Below are 23,288 nucleotides of genomic sequence, written 5' to 3' on the forward strand. Positions count from 1 at the left end.
ATAGAAGTGTGGGGCTGAACGTTTGAGTTGAGTTTTTGAAATAGATGGAGAGTGCTATTTTCTATTATGTGAGCGCGGGGTCGTCCGCCATCCCTCCATCTCATGGAAATTACTGCAAAGATAAACATCTCTTAAACATGAAGTGCTTAACCATAGTACTCTGCTGCTGCGTTACAGAACTGGAGCAAAAAAGGTTCTGGGGAGAAAGGCCGAGGAGGCGGAGGCTCCAAGCTTCCCCCTCGCTTTGCTAAGAAGCAGCAGCAGGTATCCCAGCAGCCTCAGCAGCAGCAGCAACAACAACAGCAGCAGCAGCAGGCCTCTCAGCAGAGCCAGGCAGGCCCCTCAACACCCCAGCCACCACCACCACCACAGCAGCAGCAGCAGCCCCAGGCTCCCCAGCTTCCTCAGCCCCAGCCAGCCATCTCGGTGTCCCAGCATGGCCTACAGCCCCCAGCCCAGCCTGCTAGCTCCCCCCAGCCTCACGAAGGAGCCGTGCCGCTGCCCTCCGCACCCGTGGACTTCCCCACGGCCAAGACGCAGACACACAGCACCCTCGGCACCGAGCTTTGGGAGAATAAGGCGCCTGGGTCCACCGTCCTCTCGGACGTTAAGAAACGTGAGTAGCTCTGAATGCCATGGGTAAATAGTTTGTGTGTGTGTGTGACATTTCCTGACTTAACAGAGGATTATGAAGATGTTGAGAGGAAATACTCTTGTTTGTTAATACCCATCGCCAATGGCAAAACATTCTCATGGAGAAAGCTCTTGTGTGTTTTCAGTTGGACCCATCAGTCCTCCCCAGCCTCCCTCTGTCAGTGCCTGGAACAAACCGCTCACCTCCTTCACTGGAACAGTCACTCCTGAGGTGAGAAGCCGTCTGTCCGTCAGCGTGTGTTTCAGTGTCTGAAACAACCTACATCTTATTTATTGACCGTAGCGTGTATGGAAATATAGGTCAGAGGTGGGGAAAAGCTCATAGTGTCTGCGGTCTTTCCTTCAGGGGGTGAAGCCCAGTGTGGACACTGGAGTGGAGCCGGGTATGGACAGCATCCAGTTTGGCGCCCCGTCTTCAGCCGGCAGCACGGATAGCGACGGCGTTCCCGCCCTGCTGGAGAAGGGCTCCGAGAACAAGCTACCTGAACCCAAAGAACAGAGACAGAAACAGCCCCGCGCAGGACCCATCAAGCCTCAGAAGGTACTCGGGCCAAATCCAGGACATTCAGTACTGTGTGTGTGTGTGTGTAGTTCAGCACACTATACTGCAGCTACACCACTAAACCGTAGACATGACTGTCAAGCATAAAATTAATAATATATTAAAAACCAGGGCTTTGAACCGGTTCAAGGAACGAAAACGAAAACCGGGAACTTTTTGTATTTTACAGGGAACAGGAACGAAACCGGAAACGTTATTATTTTTTATGTTCTGGAACAGGAACACTTATTTAAAAATAATGGTAACCGGTTAATACGGTTTTATTTCGTTCCTCAAAGTTTTCGTTGCCTAAAAAAAAAAGTTATTATTTTCCTGCGCACGGTACCATGACGGCTGAGGTTCACTTTCTGTGTGACATCACATCAGACATTCGCTGACTGTATGGAGAAAGAGCGGTGGATTACAAAGTCTCCACTCCACATCTTAAATAAGGGGTAAATTACGATCCATCGTTAATTAAAACGCTCATTCCAAACACAATAACAATAGCTATATTTGTCGACTCCACGTTAATGATGGACTAGCGAACATTTGGCTAAATGGCGCCAACACCTCTGTTTGCCTAATGCACAGATGGCTTGTTACAGTATGAGTAGGCCTACTGGATGGCCTTTCCCCCGACAGTTGGAATTTGTTGTAAATTATATAATAATATAATTATTATTATTTAATAATGGTTGTAATATTATTACATTTGGTTTAAGCTGGATGAGAAAGATAATTCTATAGCATTAAACCGCTGACAGGAACGAAATTAACCGTTCCGGGAACAGTATTTTTTTGTTCTAACCGGTTCGGGAACGTCAATTTATTGGTGGAACACATAACCGGAAACGTTATAATTCCGTTTCTGTTCGGAACGAACCGATTTGGAAAAAAAAATCGGTTCAAAGCCCTGATATAAACATATAATGTTTTTTTCTTTCTTTTTCTTTTGTTTTGTTTGTGTCTGTGTGTAACCTATTTTCTGGTTCTGGCTCCATTCTGTTTTCTCCCTCCTATTTACCCGAATATCCTTCCATTTTACTCTTCCGCTCTTTCCTGTACTTTGCTTTTCTTTTCTTTTCTTTTCTCTCCTTTTGTCCTCGCAGCTCCCAGAAATCGCTCCCCCGGAGCCAAAGGAGTACAAGCCGGGCCCCATCGGCAAGGAGCGCTCGCTCAAAAATCGCAAGGCCAAAGACGGCCGCCAGTCGGACGGCGAGGGCTTGGATAAGGGCGTCCCAGGGGGCAGCAGGGACCGCGACTCCAGCTCCCCCAACAAAGACGCCAAGGTGCCCGAGCTCGGGGGAGAAATCGAGGGCATGATCACCGTACCCTCTGCGGAATATTCCAGCAGCTCCAAGGTGAGCTACGGTGGCAGTGCCTGAGTCACTCTTGATCTTGTATTAAGGGCAGCTGTGCTTCGTTTCGCTACAATTCGCACAACTGGTGTATAGTCGATTCTCTGCACCACGTCTCCTTTTTTTTCGGGGAAAGCAAGCACCGGCCATGTGGATGCAGCTCCATACGTTTCCATTCAACCCAAGCGGTCTGCTTTCCTTGAAAATGTGCCGGGGACATCCAGCAAATTAAAAGTTTCAAGCACAAACAGCGATGCCGTTAGTTCATGGACAAAAACTTTGCTTATAGACTGACTTTGCACTTTGCCTAGCATTCAATTAGGAGTTAATTTCTGGCTTTATCAATAGTAAATGCTCAATAATGAATTGCCCAAACCTTCAGTCATTCAGGTGTTAGATGTTACCCTGAATAATGCGTTAGCTGTGAATAGATCTGATGACAGCCTTGTGTAAGTAATTGCATCGGTGTTCTCTCTCTGTCCCCAGCAGGAGTCTGTGACGGACTACACCACCCCCTCCTCCTCTCTGGCTGATAACGTACCCACTGCAGGGAGCAAGATGGAGGAGAGCATCGTGGCCAATGTGAGTTGCACCAACATTCAGACACACACACACACATGCACACACGCACACTGAGGTGTATTTTATGGTCACATTACTGTATGTACATTTCTTTTGCACTGTACAGTTAGGTAAGATGATTGCTCTTAGGCTGTAGATTGTGAGAGAGTCTGTATTAAAACTGTAGTTTGTGAGTGTATATTACAACTGTAGTTTGAGAGTGTAGCTTGTGAGTCTATATTAAAACTGTAGTTTGAGAGTGTAGCTTGTGAGTCTATATTAAAACTGTAGTTTGAGAGTGTAGCTTGTGAGTCTGTATTAAAACTGTAGTTTGAGAACGTAGTTTGTGAGTGTGTATTAAAACTGTAGTTTGTGAGTGTGTGTTAAAACTGTAGTTTGTGAGTGTGTATTAAAACTGTAGTTTGTGAGTGTGTATTAAAACTGTAGTTTGTGAGTGTGTATTAACCCTTAAAGGTGTAGGTTTTTGAACGTTCTAAGTTCCGCAACAATTGAAGGTTCTAAAATTCTATGTTGAATTCAATGAACCCAGATATTCTTTAGAATGTTCATTTCTCAACATTCCTGTCACACCGGTGTGACGGTACTCCTTTAAGGGTTAAAACTGATCCATCATCTTCCTCTTCCTCCAGGTGGCCCTGCCTCACTCTCTGCCTCTGCCACGCAGAGAAGCTCTCCAGCAGAGCTCCAGCCTCACGACTGTGTCTCCCGCTACTGTAGACCTGACACTTAAGGTGAGAACACACACACACACACTCACACTCACACTCTTTTTGCTTCTGTTGGTATATCCTTCCAAGTGCTCTTGGATATGATACCCAAGCGTTACCGGATGCAGACTTGCCTCCTTTCTGACTCTCCTGTGCTGTGGTGTCTGCGTATCTCAGATGGAGTCGGCGCGCAAGGCGTGGGAGAACTCGCCCAGCCTGGTGGAGAAGAGCTCGCCCGTGACCTCCTCGGCCTCCCCCATCACCAGCGGAGGAGGAGCCGGCAGCGCCTCCTTCAGCTCCTTCTCCAGCGCCTCCATGCCTCAGATCCCCGTGGCCTCAGTCACGCCCAGCACCTCCCTATCAGGTACTCCCCCACCTCCCTCAGGTACTCCTCCACCTCACCCCCCCCAACCCACCTCCCTATCCGGTACTCCCACCCCTGTCAACTTAAGACTTAAAACTTCCCTACCACTGCAGAACTATTGCTGTATATTGTTCACATTGGGCTTAAACGTAAACTAAAGCAAAGCTTTGTAATGTCAATGTTGATCTAATTATATGAGCTAATTACATGATCTAATTATATGAGCTAATTCCATAAGCATCAACATGACTAGGCCAGTGCAATGCTCCCACATGGCCACATGACTGCTTTAGTTCTGTTCATGTGTGAGTCAGTTCGCTCATTGCTCAACATTGTCAATTAAAAGTTAGGGTCCACAGTGTGTGTGTGTATACATATATATGTACACGTAGTGTAGGAGGTGCTGATGTGGATTTCCTCCCTCTCCTCCTCCAGGATCGGCTACGTACACAACTTCCTCCCTGAGCACTAAGACCACCTCGGCCTCGGACCCTCCCAACATCTGCAAGGTGAAGCCCCAGCAGCTGCAGGTGGGCAGTAGCAACTTCTCCCAGCTGGGCTGCGTGCCTTCCCTGTTGCCCCAGCAACAGCAGCAGCAGACACCGCAGGTGTTCGTCTCCCAGTCTGCAGCAGGTGAAGTCCCCCCTACTCTGCGCCCATTCAGATATTCTCTTTCTCTCTCTCTTGCTCTTTTTTTCTCTCTCTCTCTCTCTCTCTCTCTCTCTCTCTCTCTCTCTCTCTCTCTCTCTCTCTTGCTCTTTTTCTTTCTCTCTCTCTTGCTCTTTTTCTCTCTGCTCTACCTATCCTCCATAACTCTCTCTCTCAATCTGCACCACACACACACTCCTCCCTGGCTTTGTGATGGTAGCTTAGAGAGCTCATGTCTCAGAAGGTGGTGCCTCCTGTCCCCCAGATGAAAGCCGGTACCAGGCTGAGTGCTCCCCAGTGCAGCTCCTAATGAGGCCTGTGTTGGGGAGCTGACGCTCTCCCTCTCGCTGGGCTGGGCTGCTTTGATGGGAATGTAGGCCAAGGTACAGAACAGCAGGGGACGCCCAGGGACACATGACACACATAGAGAATGTTTGACAAAAGTGGCACAGGTCCACCCATCATAAATCATGACTCTGAAGTGATGAGCAGCTCCAGTAAAATTGTGGCGCTGTTGTGGTTGGAAGTGTTCTGTTGTCATGCTCCCCCATGTTCTGTTGTGGTTGGAAGTGTTCTGTTGTCATGCTCCCCCATGTTCTGTTGTGGTTGGAAGTGTTCTGTTGTCATGCTCCCCCATGTTCTGTTGTGGTTGGAAGTGTTCTGTTGTCATGCTCCCCCATGTTCTGTTGTGGTTGGAAGTGTTCTGTTGTCATGCTCCCTCATGTTCTTCAGAGCTGCTGTAGGGAAGTTTCGTGGAAATGGCTTGCCCTGACATTAGTGGACCAGTTATTTCAGCAGTACTGATTCTGGTGTTGTGGATCATTTCATTAGAAGTTACCTTCCTGTTGTTCTTGAATCTAATGTGGTATGCGCTTGTTTTCCACCCCCACCCCACCCACCCCCTCCTCCTCCTTTCGCTGTAGGTTCTGCAGCCCAGATCCCAGCGTTCTACATGGACACTGGTCACCTGTTCAACCCGCCACACCCACGCCTGGCTCCCCCCTCGCAGGGCTACCAACCTGGCCTCTCGCAGGTACACCACCCCCCTGGACCAGCCAGCTCATCCCCAAGCATGCTTTCCACACGGGACCCATATTCCAGTGCCCAGGCCCAGACCCAGCTGCTCATGTCTGCAGCTGCCACCATGCCCAAATACTCGGTCAGCTTACACACTGGAGTCACATTTTATTTACACATTTTGCATTACATTGTTGTGTTTTTGTCGTGTTTATACATGCCTTATGTGTAAATTCTCTATGTTCACTGTTCAATAACAATGTACAGATATCTCTATCTTTGTGTTTATATTCTTTGCTGTTATCTTGATTAAGCTAGATTGTTGAATGATTGGCTTGCGGACAGCACATACTGTACTGTGAAGGAGTGCCTTTATGGATCCTGGGGATAGCCTGTGGCACAAGTTGCAGCTGTCTTGAGCCAATCCTGCAATGCTGTTGTGTCCTGTGTCATGTTGTGTGTAATTAATTCGGCTTTGTTTGTTGATGGGACACTGTGGGAGGTCCCTAAGCCAAAAGCAAAATAAATTAAACTTCGTTCTTGTGTACAACTGGAAACGACATACAGATCCCTAATCTGATGGCTCGGTTTCCCCCCGCCCAGCCAACGGCCGTGCAGCAGATCCCAATCCCCATCTACGCCCCCCTGCAGGGCCAACCCCAGCATCAACATCAACACCAACATCAACACCAACATCAACATCAGCATCAACACCAACATCAGCACCAGCATCAGCACCAACATCAGCCTCAGCTGGGCCTCAGCGCTGGCCCCCCTGTCTCCCAGCCACAGGACCTCTTCGGCTCCTCCATACAGCCCTACAGGTACAGCACACGCATGCATGCACACACACGCACAAACGCGCGCACACACCACACGCATATATATGTGTGTGTGTGTGTGTGTGTGCACACTCACATGCACATATACTCACAATCGTACGCAGAGAGAGAGTCACACTCCTTTAGACACCTGAACGTTGTTTGCTGTGAACGATTGGCGCAGATGTTAACTGACTGGAAAAGATCTTAAGTGACAACATTTTTGTCAAACCTGATACAGTGAGTTGGTGACCCAACCCCATCATATTCCCATTCTTCCTCTACCCCACGTAATCGCCCTACTGTAGGTCCCAGCAGGCTTTCATGCAGAGCAGCCTGTCCCAGCCGTCCCCCATGATGCTGTCTGGCACGGCACTGCACAGCTACCCTGGGGTGCAGCCCCCGGACCTGGGCAAGCCTCAGTCCAGCCTGGCCTTCCAGCAGACCTCCAACACCCAGCACATCCCCATCCTGTTCGAGCCGCAGCTCAACCAGCCCTCCGGCATGGGCGGCTCACAGCTCATCGACACACACCTCCTACAGGTATCAGTGCGTTATGTCTGTACACTCCATTCACCTGGTCAGACCGAACACTCCATTCACCTATTCAGACTGAACATTCCATTTACCTCTGTGAAACCAGTAACAGGGTATTGCCCATGTCCTTTATGACTTCACCTTCTCTTAACATATGCTGGCTGCATTTCCATGATTTCGTTTAGTTGTGTTTGTGAGGCATTTGGGTGTGGGTTTGGAGCTGAGCCACTCTCGAGGAAGCTGATTGCTTGTCTTGTGTAGTCTGTTTGTAATGTAGTGTTTTGTTTTGTTTGTCCGTTTATTGTTTGCTTTGTGCCAGGCGCGTCAGGGGATGAGCCAGCACTCAAATCTGTACTCGGGTCAGATGCAGCAGCAGCAGCACACCCAGAACAGCTACTACAGCTCTACGCAGAGCCCCAGCTCCGGACTACAGCAGGTTTGTGGAAGACGCAGATGCAGACCGGCGTGTCACTAGACCCATAAATATGGACCCTTTCAACAATAAAAACAAAAACAATGCTTGAACGTTCCATTTGGGCCCCAATCTACTTCCTCTGCATTAAGATCACATATGGAATGTTAAAACGGAAGCCTTGTGGGGCCAACTATGATGCTGATAATGGAACTCTCTTGAAAGGGTCTATACAGGAGCACAGTCCAATATGATGATGATGATGATGATATGCTGCCAAAGAGTCAACAGGAGCTTGTTAAACACCTTAACTTATTTACTGGGGCACGTGCTAGTGGTCTAGTGATGTCCCTGCCTGGCTAACACCGGTCCAGTGATGCCCCTGCCCGGCTTCCGATTCCGATTTCCAAGGGGCATGTCTAGTGTAGCTAGTTTAATAACAAACAGTGAAATGAAATGTGTACAGTTAACTCGTACCAAATCTTTTTTGGAAGTACAGCAAACACGTCTGTCTTGGAAGGTTTTAAATGCAGTTGTTTACTTAGTTCCAAAGAAAATACTCTTCGGTGTCATTTAACGCTGGCACCATCGGCCTACAGTACACAAAAAACAAAACTGTTAAAGGTTTGGTGCGCAACAAACCTTCAGCATACAAACAGTCCACTTCATCTTCCATAACTGCTGCTATGTTCAGGTGACGGTGCCTCTGCCAGGCTCTCAGCTGTCTCTGCCCAACTTTGGCTCCGGTGGTGGGCAGCCTCTCCTGGCCCTGCCGCAGTCTCTGCCCCCGACGCCTCCGCAAGCGCAGCCGCCCAGCCTGAGCCGCCAGCCCCCCACCAACCAGAGCTACCGCGGCCTCATCGGACAGAACACTCACACTCACAGCATGATGCCCCCCTCGAGCAAGGTACACACACACACACACACACACACCCACACCCACACCCAGCCCTTCCCTTCCCTTCCCCAGCCAGTTCAACCCACAGGTAAGTGAGGAGTGGAGCACCCACACACACACACTGCTGCAGTCAAGGAGCTTACATATACTGTAGCACACACACACCTTCTCATTATCATCGCAGTTATCGCGTTATTGACCGAGAGTAACGCACAACAAAGCATTATTAAGGAGGTGCTGACCTTTGGTAATAAACTTAAAAATAAGATGTCACACTCTGGTTCCAAATTTATTGGATGATGTTTAGACGGTGAGGCCGCCTTCCGTGCCACACCTGTCACAAGTATGAATGCATACTCACCTGACTGCTGTCCCTGACTGCTTTACTCACCTTGTCCCTGACTGCTTTACTCACCTTGTCTCTGACTGCTTTACTCTTGTGTGCAGGTGTGTGAGATGGACCTGAAGCTGTTTGGCAGTGGAATGGACGTCAAGCCCGGAACGCCCCCTGTCAGCGCACGAAGCACTACGCCCACCTCCAGCCCTTACAGGTGTGTCTGTGTGTGTGAGAGTGTGTGTGCGCACACACACCACATACATTATGTACATAGAGATTTCATTCTGCAGAGCACAGTGAGCCATTAACATGTACTGAACAGGTTTCTTAGATCAGATCTGAATTCCCTGCATATTCCAATTCCAGCAGCTGCGCTACACTAGGTGTGCAATTAAAGCGCTCCGTTCACAGCGTGTAAAACTAGTTTTCAACTTAGATGTACGCACCGCAATCACGTCTGGTGTAGCCAGTTCCATTGATTATATTGGAATCTAATTGTTGTAGCAGACACTCTGGGAACGGGTCGCTTCAGTTGCGTGTCTAGTGTAGCCTGCCTGTAAGCATATAAACCTGTACCCATGAAGCTTTTGGGAATATGTTTGTTTTTCACTGCCAGTGGAATTAAAGACAGTAAATGTAGCTTCGATGGTGGTGTTGTTGACAGTGGAATTAAAGGCAGTAAATGTAACTTTGATGGTGTTGTTGTTGTTGACGGTGGAATTAAAGACAGTAAATGTAGCTTTGATGGTTGTGTTGTTGACAGTGGAATTAAAGGCAGTAAATGTAACTTTGATGGTGTTGTTGTTGACGGTGGAATTAAAGGCAGTAAATGTAGCTTTGATGGTGGTATTGTTGACAGTGGAATTAAAGGCAGTAAATGTAACGTTGATGGTGTTGTTGACGGTGGAATTAAAGACAGTAAATGTAGCTTTGATGGTGGTGTTGTTGACAGTGGAATTAAAGGCAGTAAATGTAACGTTGATGGTGTTGTTGACAGGGCGAGTTCGACCAGCCCCAGCAGCCAGTCCAGTAAGATGAACAGCATGCTGTACCAGAAGCAGTTCCAGTCGGGCTCCGGCGGAATGCGCATCGCCCAGCCCTTCCCCGGCCAGTTCAACCCACAGGTGAGCGAGGAGTGGAGCACCCACACACACACTGCTGCAGTCAAGGAGCTTACATATAGCATACACACACACACACTGCTGTCGAGGAGCTGACTCACAGCACCCACACACTTTGCTGCAGCCTACCACCTCACACACAGCACGCGCGCACACACACACACACACACACGCTGCTGCAGCCAAGGAGCTGACACACACACACACTCTCCTGCAGAGATGTGAAAGTCCTGCCACATTTCTGTTCCAACCATTCACTTTAATCAGCTGATTCTCATCAGCACAACTCTTAAGCCAGGTACATCCTCTAATCAGTGAAATCGCCTGTGCTAAGTGCACAGGCAGGACCAATACATGGCAGGACTTTTACTTTCTGAAAGCGGACTTTTACATTTCTGTTTGTGGGTCACGTTGTTGTTGTTGTATAGTATAAGTGTATATATACTTATTTGGTCTCTGCATTTATCCCAATCCGTGAATTAGTGAAACACACTCGGCACACAGTGAGGTGAAGCACACACTAATCCCGGCGCAGTGAGCTGCCTGCAACAACAGCGGCGCTCGGGGAGCAGTGAGTGGTTAGGTGCCTTGCTCAAGGGCACTTCAGCCGTGCCTACTGGTTACTCCGGTTACAAGTCCGAAGCGCTAACCAGTAGGCCACGGCTGCCCCTAATAACGGGAGACTGCGTGACGACGGCAGTCACGGCATCAAGCCGGATTCGAACCGGCGATGCTACTGGCACAATTCCTCGTGCTCGGCAGAGCAACGCCCTCTCAGTAGTGCTAAGGAGGGGGTTGTTGTTGTTGTTGTTGTTGTTGTTGTTGTTGTTGTTACTTATTTTCTTTTCCTGTCTCCCCTCCGCTACGCCCAGATTCTGTCTCAGCCCAACCTGGTGTCTCCTCTCGTGCGGCCTGGCCACTCCAACTCCTTCCCTGGAGGGATGCAGCGGAACCCTATGGGGCCCCTGGTGTCACCCTCCATGAACACCGGCCTGATGCCTCACCCCCGGCCCCAGCACCCCCCCAGGGGGCCCCCTGGACCTCCCATGGCCCCACGGGGCTCCCAGGCCGCCATGAAGGCCGCAGAGCAGGACCTCAAGGTGAGATGAGCAAGCACACATCCAGCATTAAGCGGGAATCACACTGGCCAGCGGCAGGTTTCCTATTGTTCTCTAATGTTTGGCAGCGGAACGGTGGCAGCGCTGGCGTACCTCTAGCGTTGAACAAGCTGAGCGTTGAACTTGGTTCAACTTTCAAAGCGCAACGCGAGCGTATTCAATTGTCAGTTTAGGCAAACCGTTTGTGTTGCTTAGGAACGAGATAGAACTTATTATGGTCTGAGCGTTGCATTACGCTTCTTGCTGCCGCTTGCCGTTGGCCAATGTGATCCCAACCTTAATCAAAACCTGGATGAAAACTGTAAGAAAAATGGGTGGCTTCCATCAAAGCGTGAAGTTTTGTGAAGTGTGAAGAGATGTGAGGTTTTGATGCTGTTTTCTTTCTCTTTTTTTTTGTTCTTTTTTTTTTTTGTCAATGTTTTTCTAAAATGCACTACATCACAGGCCATCCTGTATAGCGATTGGTTTGGAACACAAGTTACTATTGTTGCCATCATTGCTCACGTTTAGGTACCCATTTGTACTAGTAAGTATTTAAGTACAGTAAGCATACAGTATAATTGTACTGATTTCTCATAAACTACTTGGCCTCGTCCCTTTCCCAGGCTAAGCAGCGAGCTGAGGTACTGCAGTCCACCCACAAGTTCTTCTCGGAGCAGCAGCAGCAGTTGAAGGCCGCCGTCAGCAAGCCCGTGGTCCGGATGGAGGCCGGTGGCAAGCCTGTGGACAGCGTGGCGCCCAACCACCAGGGCGGCCCGCCGGAGCGCTCCGACGCCGACAAGCCCACCGCCATGAGCGCGGCCAAGCCCATACGGACCGGACCCATCAAGCCACAGTCCATCAAGCCAGAGGAGGGCAAGTAGTGCGCCCCCTACGCCCCGACGCCTGGCCATGCGGCCTCTTGTCTGCCCCCAGCCACCAGGGAGGGTTGGACTGACAGCCAGACGGATTGATGAATGGAATGGACAGATTAGATGGCATACGTGGATCTAGAGAAGAAGAAATTCTACACGCAAACACGCCCACGCACCCCCCTCACCTCACACCCTGTAGAGAGATGGGGAAGGGGTTAGAATGGGGGGCAGGGGGGTGGTTTGGGTTTTGGGGTGCTGCACATCATCTTTTTCTTCATTTGTTTCTTTAAATGAGCTTGATTTTTATTTCTCTCTCTGAGGGGTACGGTGTGCGTGCACCATCCTAGTCTTGCTCTCCTCTCCTTTCTCCTTTCCTCCATCTCCTCTCATCTCCTCTCCTCTCCTCCATCTCCTCTCCTCTCCTTTACTCCATCTCCTCTCCTCTCCTCTCCAACCCTACCCTCCCACAATGGAGATCTGCCTCTTTGCTCGCAAGGTCCTGTTGCCTCGCATCTAGAGGTGACTAGCACTACACACCCACCTGTTAATGTGTGTGTGTGTGTGTGAGAGAGTGTGTGAAGTGAAAGTTTGGAGCAGAGATGAAAAAAGAAGTCAATTTGCTGCTGTTCATGATTGTCATATCGAAATTGATTTTCCTTCCCATCTTTTGCATTCACTTTCTTTTCCCCTTCACCCCCTCGAAGAGAATCCCCTGTACAAGGGCGGGAGGGGAAGGCTGCTGTTTCTGTTAAAAAGTTTCCTTGTAGTAGTCAAGCAGCCAGTCTTATTTAAAATAGACGTCACTGTAGTTGTTTTGTTGTTGTTTCTTGCCCTCCCTTTTTTTCCCTTTAAGCTGTGCAGTTGATCACATGCTGAAAAGGGCGAGAGGGAAGAAGTCCTATTCACAAAACACACACACATGCACACACACACACACACACACACGCATGCCTCCACCCAGGCACCTACATGTATGCTCCTACATTCTTATTGTGTAATAGTTTTAACACACACAATACACACACACACACATACACACACAGACATCCAGGAGTTCAAAACGAGCAGTAACCAGGAGCTTGTTTTTAAAAAGCAGTTTCTTTTTTCCTCTTCCTGGTAAGGAAAAATGTGAAATCGCAGCCATTAAAGTGATTTGGTTTAGTGGAATGATGATTTGCAGTCTCCACTGCGAACCCTTTCTCCTGCCTTCTGCTCCGTAGTGGTTTTGCTTGAAAATGAAGAGGTGTGTGTGTGTGTGTGTGCGGGCAAGAGAAAGATATCTTACCTTTAGCCAAAGGTTTAGGCAATGCTGGGTCACCCCCGACATGCATCCTTTAGAACACTCTTAATGAACTCGATTACAGATCAGCTCAATAAACAGGAAGTTAAAGCATCCTGTGATTTTGATTTTTTTTTATTTGATTTTTTTTGTCTTTTCCTTCATTTCATTTTGTTAAACGGTTATTAGGGTGTCAAGAATCCCCATACTCCTGTTGGCTCACGGGCCAGTGGTGATGAGAACGAGTGAAAAAAAAAAGTCATTTGTCACACACACACACACATGTGCTGCTCTCTCACCCTCCACCGATCCTAGTGTTCTCTCACCTTAACTGTGCCCCCACGACGCTACACCCAACCATGCTGCTGGCCGTGTTGAAAAGCCGGATCTTGGCCCTCCCGACAAAACAAATCAGATGCCTAATGGGTCAAGGGTCAAGGCTTAGGGCAAGCAGTCAAGACTTTGATTTATCCTTGTTTTTGTTTAGTTTTGTTTTGATTAGATAAAACATCAGCTTGTGGGATAATGCAACAGGAGTGAGAGAGAGCGACATTTGATTAAAAATGATAAAGAGAAAGTTAGCACCCACAAGACTGAAGGGTGAAAAGTGTGTTTTGAGCAAAAAAAAAGGACTTATTTTCTGTTGTGACGAGACTTCTGGCCTGGCCTCTCCCGCCCACCCCCCTCCGCCTCGTTAGTCCTGCGTTGCTGACGGCAACGGAGAGCTCGTCATAAAAGGGGCGCTACGCGCTCCCCTTGTAGTGATTTGGCTAGGCCTCCCACACCCACAGTGGGAACGAGAAAATGCAACAGGTGGAAGGGTGGTGGATGGAGGGGTAGTGATTGGTTTGATTCTTTTTTTTTCCTTTTTTTTTTTTTTTTTTTTCCTTTTTTTGTTTTACTTGTACAGGGGTTAAATCGCTGTATTAAAATATGTAAGTCTTATTTACATTCTCTTGTTTTGGTTACAGAAACTAATAAAATAATATGCTGTTAAAAGAACACCCGTCTCTTTTACTAAGATACTAATCTAATTTTTGCTCACATCAGCATTCTCCTACTGATGCTACACAGAAAGGCCTTTCGTTTGAAATGCTTCATATATCGTAAATATTCATGTGACGGAGCCAACACTCAAAACACAAGTGCTTGTTTCCGCTTTGTATAGCTCTGGTGAAATTGACTGCGTCTTGGATTCATGTAAGGGTTGGTCTGTGAACGAATGAATGGCACCGTAATCCTCTATGCCATCTTGATTGTAGTGTTTATCCTCTATCCTGTACCAAAACCCACAGCAATCACAATCAGACCCAGCTAATGAGTAGCCACTGCACTACAATTACCCAGGCTGGGACTGCCGAGTGGTGACATCAGATGCGGACGTCTGGGGAGAGAGGATGACGCCAGGAAAACCCCTGAAGCTTTCTATGCTGAAAAAAGATGTTATTGTGTAGGTTTTAAATAGTTAAAGGCTAGGCATTTGGCACACCTTGTTATCCAAGGTATACCATACACACATTTTATCCAACAGGTATTAATATGAGATTTATATATTTATTTATATTATGTATAGATTTATACTGAATAAACATGTTAGGTTTTTATTAGCTGACATAAATGATCTACAACCTACATGCACTCAAAGGATATATTTCTAAATAATTATAATAAATATGTATAAATTGATTATTTATTTATTTATGGTAAAATACATGTAGGAGAGCACTTCCTCTTTTCATTCAGTTGTCATTCAGGCAACAGATCTGGTGGACATTATTGCCATCAGTCAGCAAACAAAGACATCAGTGGCATTGTGTTGTGTGATTAAAAACTACATTTAGGAGCAGTCTGTTATTGCAACCAGTCCAAGGCACGTCTGTGCCTTTATGCTTTTAATCAGCATGGTCTGATAAGCCACACCTGGGTTCTCCCAGGATAATCAGATGCTGTATTATCTTGGCAAAGGTGAAGATGTGTGCACAAAACTAAGCCTTTTATATCCTATGTCTTTTACTACAAAAGATATAGACTACTTAAGTGTTGTATAATTTTGTTCAGTAGCCTATAGAAAGTCAGTATGTTTTATGAACACTTAATAGTCATTATTTCTGACCACCTGGGGCACGAGTCTTATTAGGCACTGTGAAACTAGATATAGACAGAGTCATCATTGGCATGGTAAGGAAAATCTTTATTTAATGCATTTGTACATAATTTATGCTTGAAATACAACAAGAGGCATAAAGCAGTCTCATCATAATTGTATAGATAGATTATCATAAAATAAACATTTTTGCAGGATTTGAGAGAGGAAGAAGCTGACATTTATGTTTGTGTGGTGGGAGACACTTGCTTCCAACTATGTTTCCTTTGCCAGATATTTGTGCATTTTGTCCTACAGTAACAAATGTATTGTTCTTTAGGATTTTTTTTAAAAAAAGATATGTGTTTTGTTCCTTACCCTCTCAAATCCCTTTTCAGTGCCACATAAGAAAACTCAAACAAAACAAAAGATTTACAAGCAAAAGTAGAAAAATATTTTTTTCTTGAAATGTTCTTTATGTGGACCGTGCCACCGAGAGAGAAAAATTAAAATTCCCACTGACACAAATCGCCTGCAGGGGGCACCACACTCACTACTATACACTTTCAAAAACAAACATATTAGCACACAAACCAGACATCCGACTAACATAGTAGCCTACTTACTAAGGGGTATGTTAGTACACAACACACTCTCACAAGCTTAAAGGAATTATCCGGAGTAAAATGCACTTTAGATCAATTTACGGATGATTGGGAGTACATAAGTTGAGTTGACATCAAAATCATGTCATTTGGATGTGTTTTGAGAAAGTTCGATTTTACCGTTTTTAGTCAAAACTCGTTAGCCTGGAAGTGACCAGGGCAAGTCATTTCGCCGCTACAAAACGCTATTTTTATACCTCTTCTACAGTTCCAAACAACATTACACTTACGTGGTAGTGAGTAGAGGGTCCCTAAAGCCAAACCGAAGTATCCCGAGGTCTTTATGTGGTCAGATAGAGAGTCCAGAATGAATTTCATCAAGCCAGTACCTTTCTGGAAATGTTGCTGCTGCAGCTGGCATCTTTAGGGGAAAGTCCGTAGGAGTCGATTGTCGAGTGGAGTAACACGCTCTGGAAATTCACAATTTCGTTTAAAAAAAAACCATAGTCCACTATTTCTTTCGAAATTGAAATGAAGTTGTATGGACTGGACTATGATTTTGTTTTTTTTTGTTTTTTAAAAACGGCAACGAAATTGTGAATTTCCAGAGCGTGTTACTCCACACTACATGGTACATGAACGTATGTACTCCCAATGATCCGTAAATTGATCTAAAGTGCATTTTACTCCGGATAATTCCTTTAACCATCCAGCAAGTGTGGTGTAGAAATATTCATCCTGGGGCTGACTTGAAATCAGTAATGTATACTTTGTTTATTTAAATTTGGTCTTTGTTATTTAAATATTCATATTTATCTAATATTATTAATACTACTTAATATATATTTTAGTATGTATTTTGTGACATACTTGGTCTGTAATGATGTGTGACTTTTTGTGTATGGTTTGCTTTTTCAGGGCGTATTGCTGTACACTATGCCTGCTGCACACTACTGTACTAATGTATCACTGTTGTGGATGTGTGACCTGTCATCTAGGGAGATTCATGCCCTCTACTGCTGCCTGCCCAGTCGGACGTCGTAGGAAACAATGTGGTAGTTGTCCCAGGCAAACAGCTTCCTTTGCACCGGGTTGTAGTCTATCATGCTGTTGTAGCGGTACTTGTTCTTTAGCGGCACCGACAGAGCCTTGCCTTGGCTGGTGGCCGTGTCGAAGGTGTAGTTGATGGTGGTCTCCGCCGCCGTGTAACTGGCCACTGTGTACAGTCGGCCACATATCATGAAGGCGTTGGCCGCCGTGACCTTGCGGATGTTGGTCTCCCAGGTCTTGAGCACCTCCAGGCTGTGTGGGTCCAGCTTGGCGATGACGATGGCCCCCTTGGCCTTGTTGGTGCTGTAGATGGCCCAGAGGCCCTGCTCGTCCACGGCCAGGTCGATGTCGGTGTAGCCGCCCCACGAGTAGGGGAACTGCCCGTGGAAGCCGGCGTGCGGCAGGTCGCGGCGGGCGGCGATGCTCTCCGACGACAGGTCGTAGCGCAGCAGAGTGCGGCTGCGCCGGCGCTGGTAGTAGAGTGAGCCGCGGTACATGGTGGCGCCAGTGCTCTCTACGGCCTCGGGCAGCAGCAGGACCTTGGTGGGGTAGCCGCGCGCCAACTGGTCCGTGTCCTCGTAGCCAAAGAGCTGCCGCACCTCCGAGCCCACTGTGTCGATGCGCCACACCATGCCCGCGCCGTACGGTGCCACCGCCTCGGGGTCCTGCATCCACACGCCGTATTTGCCGGCGATGGTGTCGGCCTTGCGGTGGGTCACAGGCTCCCCGATGGCCACCAGCTCACCACAACCTGATGGAGACACCGTACTGTTAAGGAGGGGAGAGGCCTCAACATTTATGACAGAATAACACTAGTCTACCCTACACAGAGGGAATGGATCTGAGGTAAAATATTCCCGAAGTGTAGTTTGAGAAATGTCAGGGTCATCCTCCACCATTGCCCCCTTCTCACCAGCCAGGGCAAATGATCAGGGGTGTTTGGTGCCACAGCTCAAAATACCCCCAGAAGGTATGAGAAGGGAGAGGGTCTGGCATGGCTCAGAGGGGGGTGGGGTAGGGGGGTGGGCGAGGAGAGAAAACCCTAAAAGTTACAGTGTTTGTTTAGCAGCAGGGTCTCAGCAAATGATCCTCATGTCCTGCCGAGCGCGATGCTAAACATACACAAGACTATTTATACGCCTGACTAACTATTTACCCTCATATGTGCCTGTCCTGTCAGCAGAGGAGTAGTGGTTAGATGGCCGTGTCATTTCAGGGGACACTGGGGGCATGGTAGTGGAGCTGGGAAGGGGAATGTGCCCTTTCAGCACTGAGGCATATGGTCAAAAAGATGGAACTATAGACCCTTTCAAGAGAGTTCCATTATCAGCATCATAGTTGGCCCCACAAGGCTTCCGTTTTAACAGTCCATATGTTATCTTAATGCAGAGGAAGTAGATTGGGAACCAAATAGAACGTTCAAGCATTGTTTTTGTTTTTATTGTTGAAAGGGTCTATACTGCGAGTGCTTTTGGAGGGCACCCTAGACAAAGGTGTAGCTGGATATATTGTGCCATTCTTACCTGTGCCAACCTCGATGTATGCAGGTGTTGGTACAGGTACCTCGGTCACCTCTGCCTTGAGCTCTTGATACCCCGGGGATCCATAATGCCAGGATGGGTCTGGGGAGATTGGTGGGGTGGTGGGGGGGGAGAGAAGAGAGAAGAGAGAGAGTTTGACTAGCCAGCTCATGTAAATTGAGATGCATTGGAGGATGCTGAGCCCTCAGCTCCACAGTTGGGATTCGTTAATCTTCATCAATCAAGGCTTGTCATGCATGGAGAATCGGAAGGAAAGCCCCTACACCAAAAGGACAGTCTGGCAAAGGTTAAGTAGTTTGTTTACAGCCAGGAGGAAAAGCAGAGATGCAAAGCAGCACACACTGTTTCATTGATTGATGTTCAGATTTATGATATTTTGAAAGCTTAATGCTGGTTACCTCTTAGACTGCCAGTCTGCCCGCTGGGCACAAGATGCGAGAGCACACTTGGACCTGAACAGAAAGTACATAGGGGGTAAGGGAATGTCCTTGAATGCCTGACCAGGTTTCTTGTACATGTAGCATGACAATTGTCATACGTGAAAAATGGTTTCAAAATGACTGAGAAAGAAATACCATGAAAAACCAAGCACCTGGGAGCGCGAGACGTAATTGGCTAATCTGGCATGCAAGCAACAGGTTCCTATAGCAACGTGGACGGAGGGTGTGAGTGTGTGTTGGGGGGGGGGCAATTGGTGAAAACTGCGCTGGGACGAAGATGGACAGGTGGGTCTGATGAAGATGATGTTGCTCTGTGCCCCCTGGAACTCTTTGGATCTTTGAGGTGGTCGGAGAGGGGGGTGGGGGGGGGTGGAGCCCCACTGACAGGCCGGAATGTGGCGGGAGGAAATGAAGCCCACTGAGTAAATTCCCAGCTGTGCTGGAGTCTAGCGGACGGTGGAGTGGGTGCTGCTACCCCACCCACGGCTCCCACAGCCCCACCCACCCTCCACCACCCAACAAAGTGCCAACCACAGCAACCTCAGCCTAAAACACACATACACACACACATGCTTACATACATTAGGAGTGGTGTGTTAGCTAGTGTGGCATGGTCAGGCCTGGTCAGGGCTAATGACTTCTAAGGTCCACTGAACCACTCCAACCCTTTCACAGAAGCACACACACACACACACACACACACACTAGCACACAAATAAATAGTGCTTTGCCCTGAAACAAGCGTTTCATCTCAGTCCAACCCTTACATCAATTTTCATGTTTACAGCTCGGAAACCAAATATTTAACTCTCCCTCAGAACATGTAAAAGCCAGCAGCATCTCAGTGACACTAATGAATGTTAATGTGTGAAAGTGTTTACAAGGGTTTACTGTGAGTCTTAATTATGACGCCAGATGCCAACATCTGGAAGTTGCAGTTCATCGGGTGCAGCTGCCAACTAGATGGAAGGTGAATTGGAGAGAGCCAAAGCAGACCAGTTGATTGTATACATTAAAGGCAAATAAATTGCTGTTCTAATGGACAGCGTATGTGTGCAGATGAGGCCATGCATTCGAATTCCCTTTGAAACTGGAAAACGTGAGTGCCCTGTCCGTGAAGGAACAAACACACAAACACACTGGCCCAAGAACAATGTGTGTTTGTGTGTTTACAAACGTGTGTTTAACCAGCTCCCCGTCCCTGGATGACTATCGGGACGGTGTGGGCAGAACACCAAGAAACGTTCTGGCGAGTCTGGAAACTACTCGGAGGCAACTTCAGCAGAATCCCCACATGTGGTGCTTAAAGGTGCCCAGCTGTCCAATTATTTATTCGTAAATAAATCCGCGTTTAAAGGGTTGTTTTGGAAATGGGACGTGAGATACTGCACGTACAGCTCTGCTGTTTCCATACCCCTCGTTTCACCCATAGCGTGGCCAACATCGGCGCTCGGACCCACGCTGCTGGTCACTCTGCTGGAGTGGACGGGTCCCTTTGCGCCCAGGAGCCAAAGACAACTCATCAGCCACTCAGCACAGGGTCGCCGCAGAGACAGATGCTCTGTTTATGTTTTTAAGGGGCGCCCCAGGAGACGAGCGCATTCTCTGCTTGGTCAAGTGCTTCCCTCTTCTCTGTTAACAGTATAAAGTTTTTGTGTGGGCTGTTTTTTTCCCTTTACCTCCCTTTCCTCCTCTCTCTCTCTTGCTCTCTCTCTCACACACTCTCGCTTGCTCTCTCTTTTTCTCTCCCTCTCTCACTCTCGCTTGATCTCTCTCTCCCCCTCCTCTCACTCTCTCTTTCTCCCTCTCTCTCCCCCTCCTCTCTCTCGTTTTGATCTTTTCTCCACATGGCTCCTCCTGGGGTCTCTGCTCAGAGGGGCCTTGCAGAGCAGGTGTCAACAAGAGGACCAAAACAGATGCTGGCAGCCAATGAAGGCATATAAATGCGCTTTCTGACCAGATAAATTTAGTGGTGGCTTGGAGCTTTAGTGTTTATTTATATCGACCAGTCGAGTTTCTAAACTATAATTCAAAGGGAACCTCCAGGAGGAATGTGCATGTATAAGCAAGGGACTACAGAAGATATACGTGCTTGAGTTGGGGCAAGGACATAAAGGGAATATATGGGTAAGAAGCATATAGGCATCATCAGGGATCAAGGACGAGGATTTGTTGGAAGGGAGCCCTGTTGCTGGGGCTTATGGCGCCTGGCTGAAGTCTAGGTCTGGTCAAATGCAAAAGTGAGTCGGGGAGGGGGGGGGGGGTCTGTGTGTGTGTGTGTGTGTGTGTTCTGTAAGTTGTTTAGAGAGGGGCTTAAACATATTAACCTTACCAAACCAGGTCACCATCCCCTTCTCTCCTTGATTGCCACAGGAACCCCCCCACAATCCCCCCCCCCTTCCCCTGAATTCCCAGAGGGTTTGTTAGCTGTGCTAGAAACCTGTAAACCAGACCCTGGATGAGGGCCTCTTTACGTTTTACAATCAAGCTCCCCCAACCACCCCACCCCACACACACATACAAACACACACACACACACACACACACACACACACACACACACACACACACACACACACCTTTTCCTCATTCCCCACTTCCCCTTGTCACACGACTGTTAACACTGGTGTGACAGGAATGTTGAGAAATGAACGTTCTAAAGAATATCTGGGTTCATTGAATTCAACATAGAATTTTAGAACCTTCAATTGTTGCGGAACTTAGAACGTTCAAAAACCTACACCTTTAAGGAAACACCAGCTACCCGAACCCCTCAGTAAATACCACCCTCCTACTATCTTTACTCCCTCTCTCCATCTCCTGCACTGTGAATACTACGCCACTAAAACCACAGAGAGAGCACTGGAGCAAATGAAATGTTATCCACACCCATGTGCCTGCCTCTTGGGGGGGGAGGCGTGAATGCATGTGCGTCCTTACAAAGAATCGAAGAGTGGGGGAAACTACAATAGGGCTGTGACCGATAAGAATGTCACTCTTCTGTCAAATTGAAGTGGAATCAACGAATTTAGACAAAAAGCAGAATATTCGTCATAACATGTTTATTAATGATAATAAGTTGCAATGAAAAGATTACATGGCTGAGAATATTGTCATGCACGGCTAAATGGTAATATTTGAGGACAGGCAGAGGGGTTTGGCAAAACAATCACATGCAGCCCAGTAGCTTGACTTTTTAAGTGGTGCAGACACTGGGGATAGGAGACAGTCTTTAATGGCTTGTCCAGTTCATTCTTTGACCGCCCTACGCCTCCCATCATGTCGCCTGTACTCACCTCCTGCGGGTCGGAGGCCGCTGTCCTGCTGCGGAGCGCTGGCCGCCGGCGGCGTCTGGACGCAGGGTCGGCTCCTCAGCCTCTCGGCCTCCTGCCGCGACTCCTCCAGCCTCCTCTGGAGGTCCTGCACCTGCCTGTCCAGGTTGTCCTTCTCCCTGCGGAGCTGGGCTTTCTCCCCCATGGCCTGGCTGTACGCCTCCTGAAGCTTCTGCTGCTGCTGCTGCTGCTGCTGCTGGACGACGCCGGCCCCAGGTCCACCTGCAGCGGTGCCCACGGCCCCCGACGCCTCTCCGCCGGCCAGTCGGGTCACCATGACCTCCAGCAGGCTCAGCCTGGATTTGAGAGCGTCCATCTCGGGACCTCCAGCTTGGGTGGGACAGCTGGCCTCCGTGGGGCTGTTGACGGTGAAGGTGTACTGGCAGCGGCCGCTGCGGTCATTCCCCCTCCACATGGCCGTTCGGTCCTGCCCCCTGGCCCCCAGGAGCAGGCAGGAGACACACAACAGAGTGGCCACAGACAACATGCTGGAGCACAGAGTGTGAGGAGCTGGACAACAGACCTGGTCAAGAGTCAGAGAGTGAATTCCGGGGCAGCTGCTTCTTCAGGCGTGTCTTGAGATGAGATGTTGACTTTGTCCTCCTTCCTTCCTCTTCTCCCTCTCTTCTCCCTCTCTTCTCCCTCTCTTCTCCCTCTCTTCTTCCTCTCGTTTTGCTCTTTTCTCTTCCTCTCCTCCTCCGGGTCTTGTTGACACGTCCTGTTTGGCGTCTTCTTAAGTGCCGGCACTAATTTGTTTCCTCTCGGCCGTCCTCGCTGGGGCACGCCGCAGTAACCCAAGCTGATGTGATGAGCCTCCAAATGTCTTCACCCTGACCTCTCTCTCTCTCTCTCTCTCTCTCTCTCTCTCTCTCTCTCTCTCTCTCTCTCTCTCTCTCTCTCTCTCTCTTCTCTGCAGTCCTTCACCTCGGATTTCTCCCTAACAAGCGTTTCCTTCTGTGATCTGGTCGGTGTTGTCTCGTGGTGTT

At 48.2% G+C, this 23,288-nt stretch overlaps 2 protein-coding genes across 18 annotated transcripts in view; one reads left to right on the plus strand and one right to left on the minus strand.

Moving 5' to 3' along the window:
• The window catches only part of prrc2c (proline-rich coiled-coil 2C), a 34,336-nt gene extending 20,083 nt beyond the window's left edge, over window positions 1-14,253 (plus strand). For 3 of the 16 annotated variants that reach the window (XM_042057863.1, XM_042057864.1, XM_042057866.1), the window contains exons 17-33: window positions 178-616; window positions 780-865; window positions 1,001-1,224; window positions 2,304-2,559; window positions 3,043-3,138; window positions 3,768-3,869; window positions 4,023-4,209; window positions 4,645-4,842; window positions 5,781-6,016; window positions 6,442-6,698; window positions 7,004-7,238; window positions 7,537-7,668; window positions 8,339-8,551; window positions 8,990-9,093; window positions 9,877-10,003; window positions 10,873-11,100; window positions 11,724-14,253. In XM_042057863.1, the coding sequence (XP_041913797.1) occupies window positions 178-616; window positions 780-865; window positions 1,001-1,224; window positions 2,304-2,559; window positions 3,043-3,138; window positions 3,768-3,869; window positions 4,023-4,209; window positions 4,645-4,842; window positions 5,781-6,016; window positions 6,442-6,698; window positions 7,004-7,238; window positions 7,537-7,668; window positions 8,339-8,551; window positions 8,990-9,093; window positions 9,877-10,003; window positions 10,873-11,100; window positions 11,724-11,981 (3,378 nt within the window). In that variant the 3' untranslated portion in view covers window positions 11,982-14,253. The remainder of the gene's footprint in view (window positions 1-177; window positions 617-779; window positions 866-1,000; window positions 1,225-2,303; window positions 2,560-3,042; window positions 3,139-3,767; window positions 3,870-4,022; window positions 4,210-4,644; window positions 4,843-5,780; window positions 6,017-6,441; window positions 6,699-7,003; window positions 7,239-7,536; window positions 7,669-8,338; window positions 8,552-8,989; window positions 9,094-9,876; window positions 10,004-10,872; window positions 11,101-11,723) is intronic. The other 13 variants (XM_042057877.1, XM_042057878.1, XM_042057874.1 and 10 more) reach the window with 12 other exon arrangements.
• Window positions 14,254-16,803: 2,550 nt separating this feature from the next.
• The window catches only part of myoc (myocilin), a 6,567-nt gene continuing 82 nt past the window's right edge, over window positions 16,804-23,288 (minus strand). Inside the window, exons 1-4 of one of the 2 annotated variants that reach the window (XM_042057889.1) lie at window positions 22,267-23,288; window positions 18,929-18,982; window positions 18,513-18,611; window positions 16,804-17,740 (exon numbers count right to left, since the gene is read on the minus strand). The exon at window positions 22,267-23,288 is cut by the window's right edge and continues 82 nt beyond it. In XM_042057889.1, the coding sequence (XP_041913823.1) occupies window positions 16,953-17,740; window positions 18,513-18,611; window positions 18,929-18,982; window positions 22,267-22,789 (1,464 nt within the window). In that variant the 5' untranslated portion in view covers window positions 22,790-23,288 and the 3' untranslated portion in view covers window positions 16,804-16,952. The remainder of the gene's footprint in view (window positions 17,741-18,512; window positions 18,612-18,928; window positions 18,983-22,266) is intronic. The other variant, XM_042057891.1, reaches the window with a different exon arrangement.

This window comes from Alosa sapidissima, chromosome 12, assembly GCF_018492685.1.
Source record: "Alosa sapidissima isolate fAloSap1 chromosome 12, fAloSap1.pri, whole genome shotgun sequence".
Classification (NCBI taxonomy): domain Eukaryota; kingdom Metazoa; phylum Chordata; class Actinopteri; order Clupeiformes; family Clupeidae; genus Alosa; species Alosa sapidissima.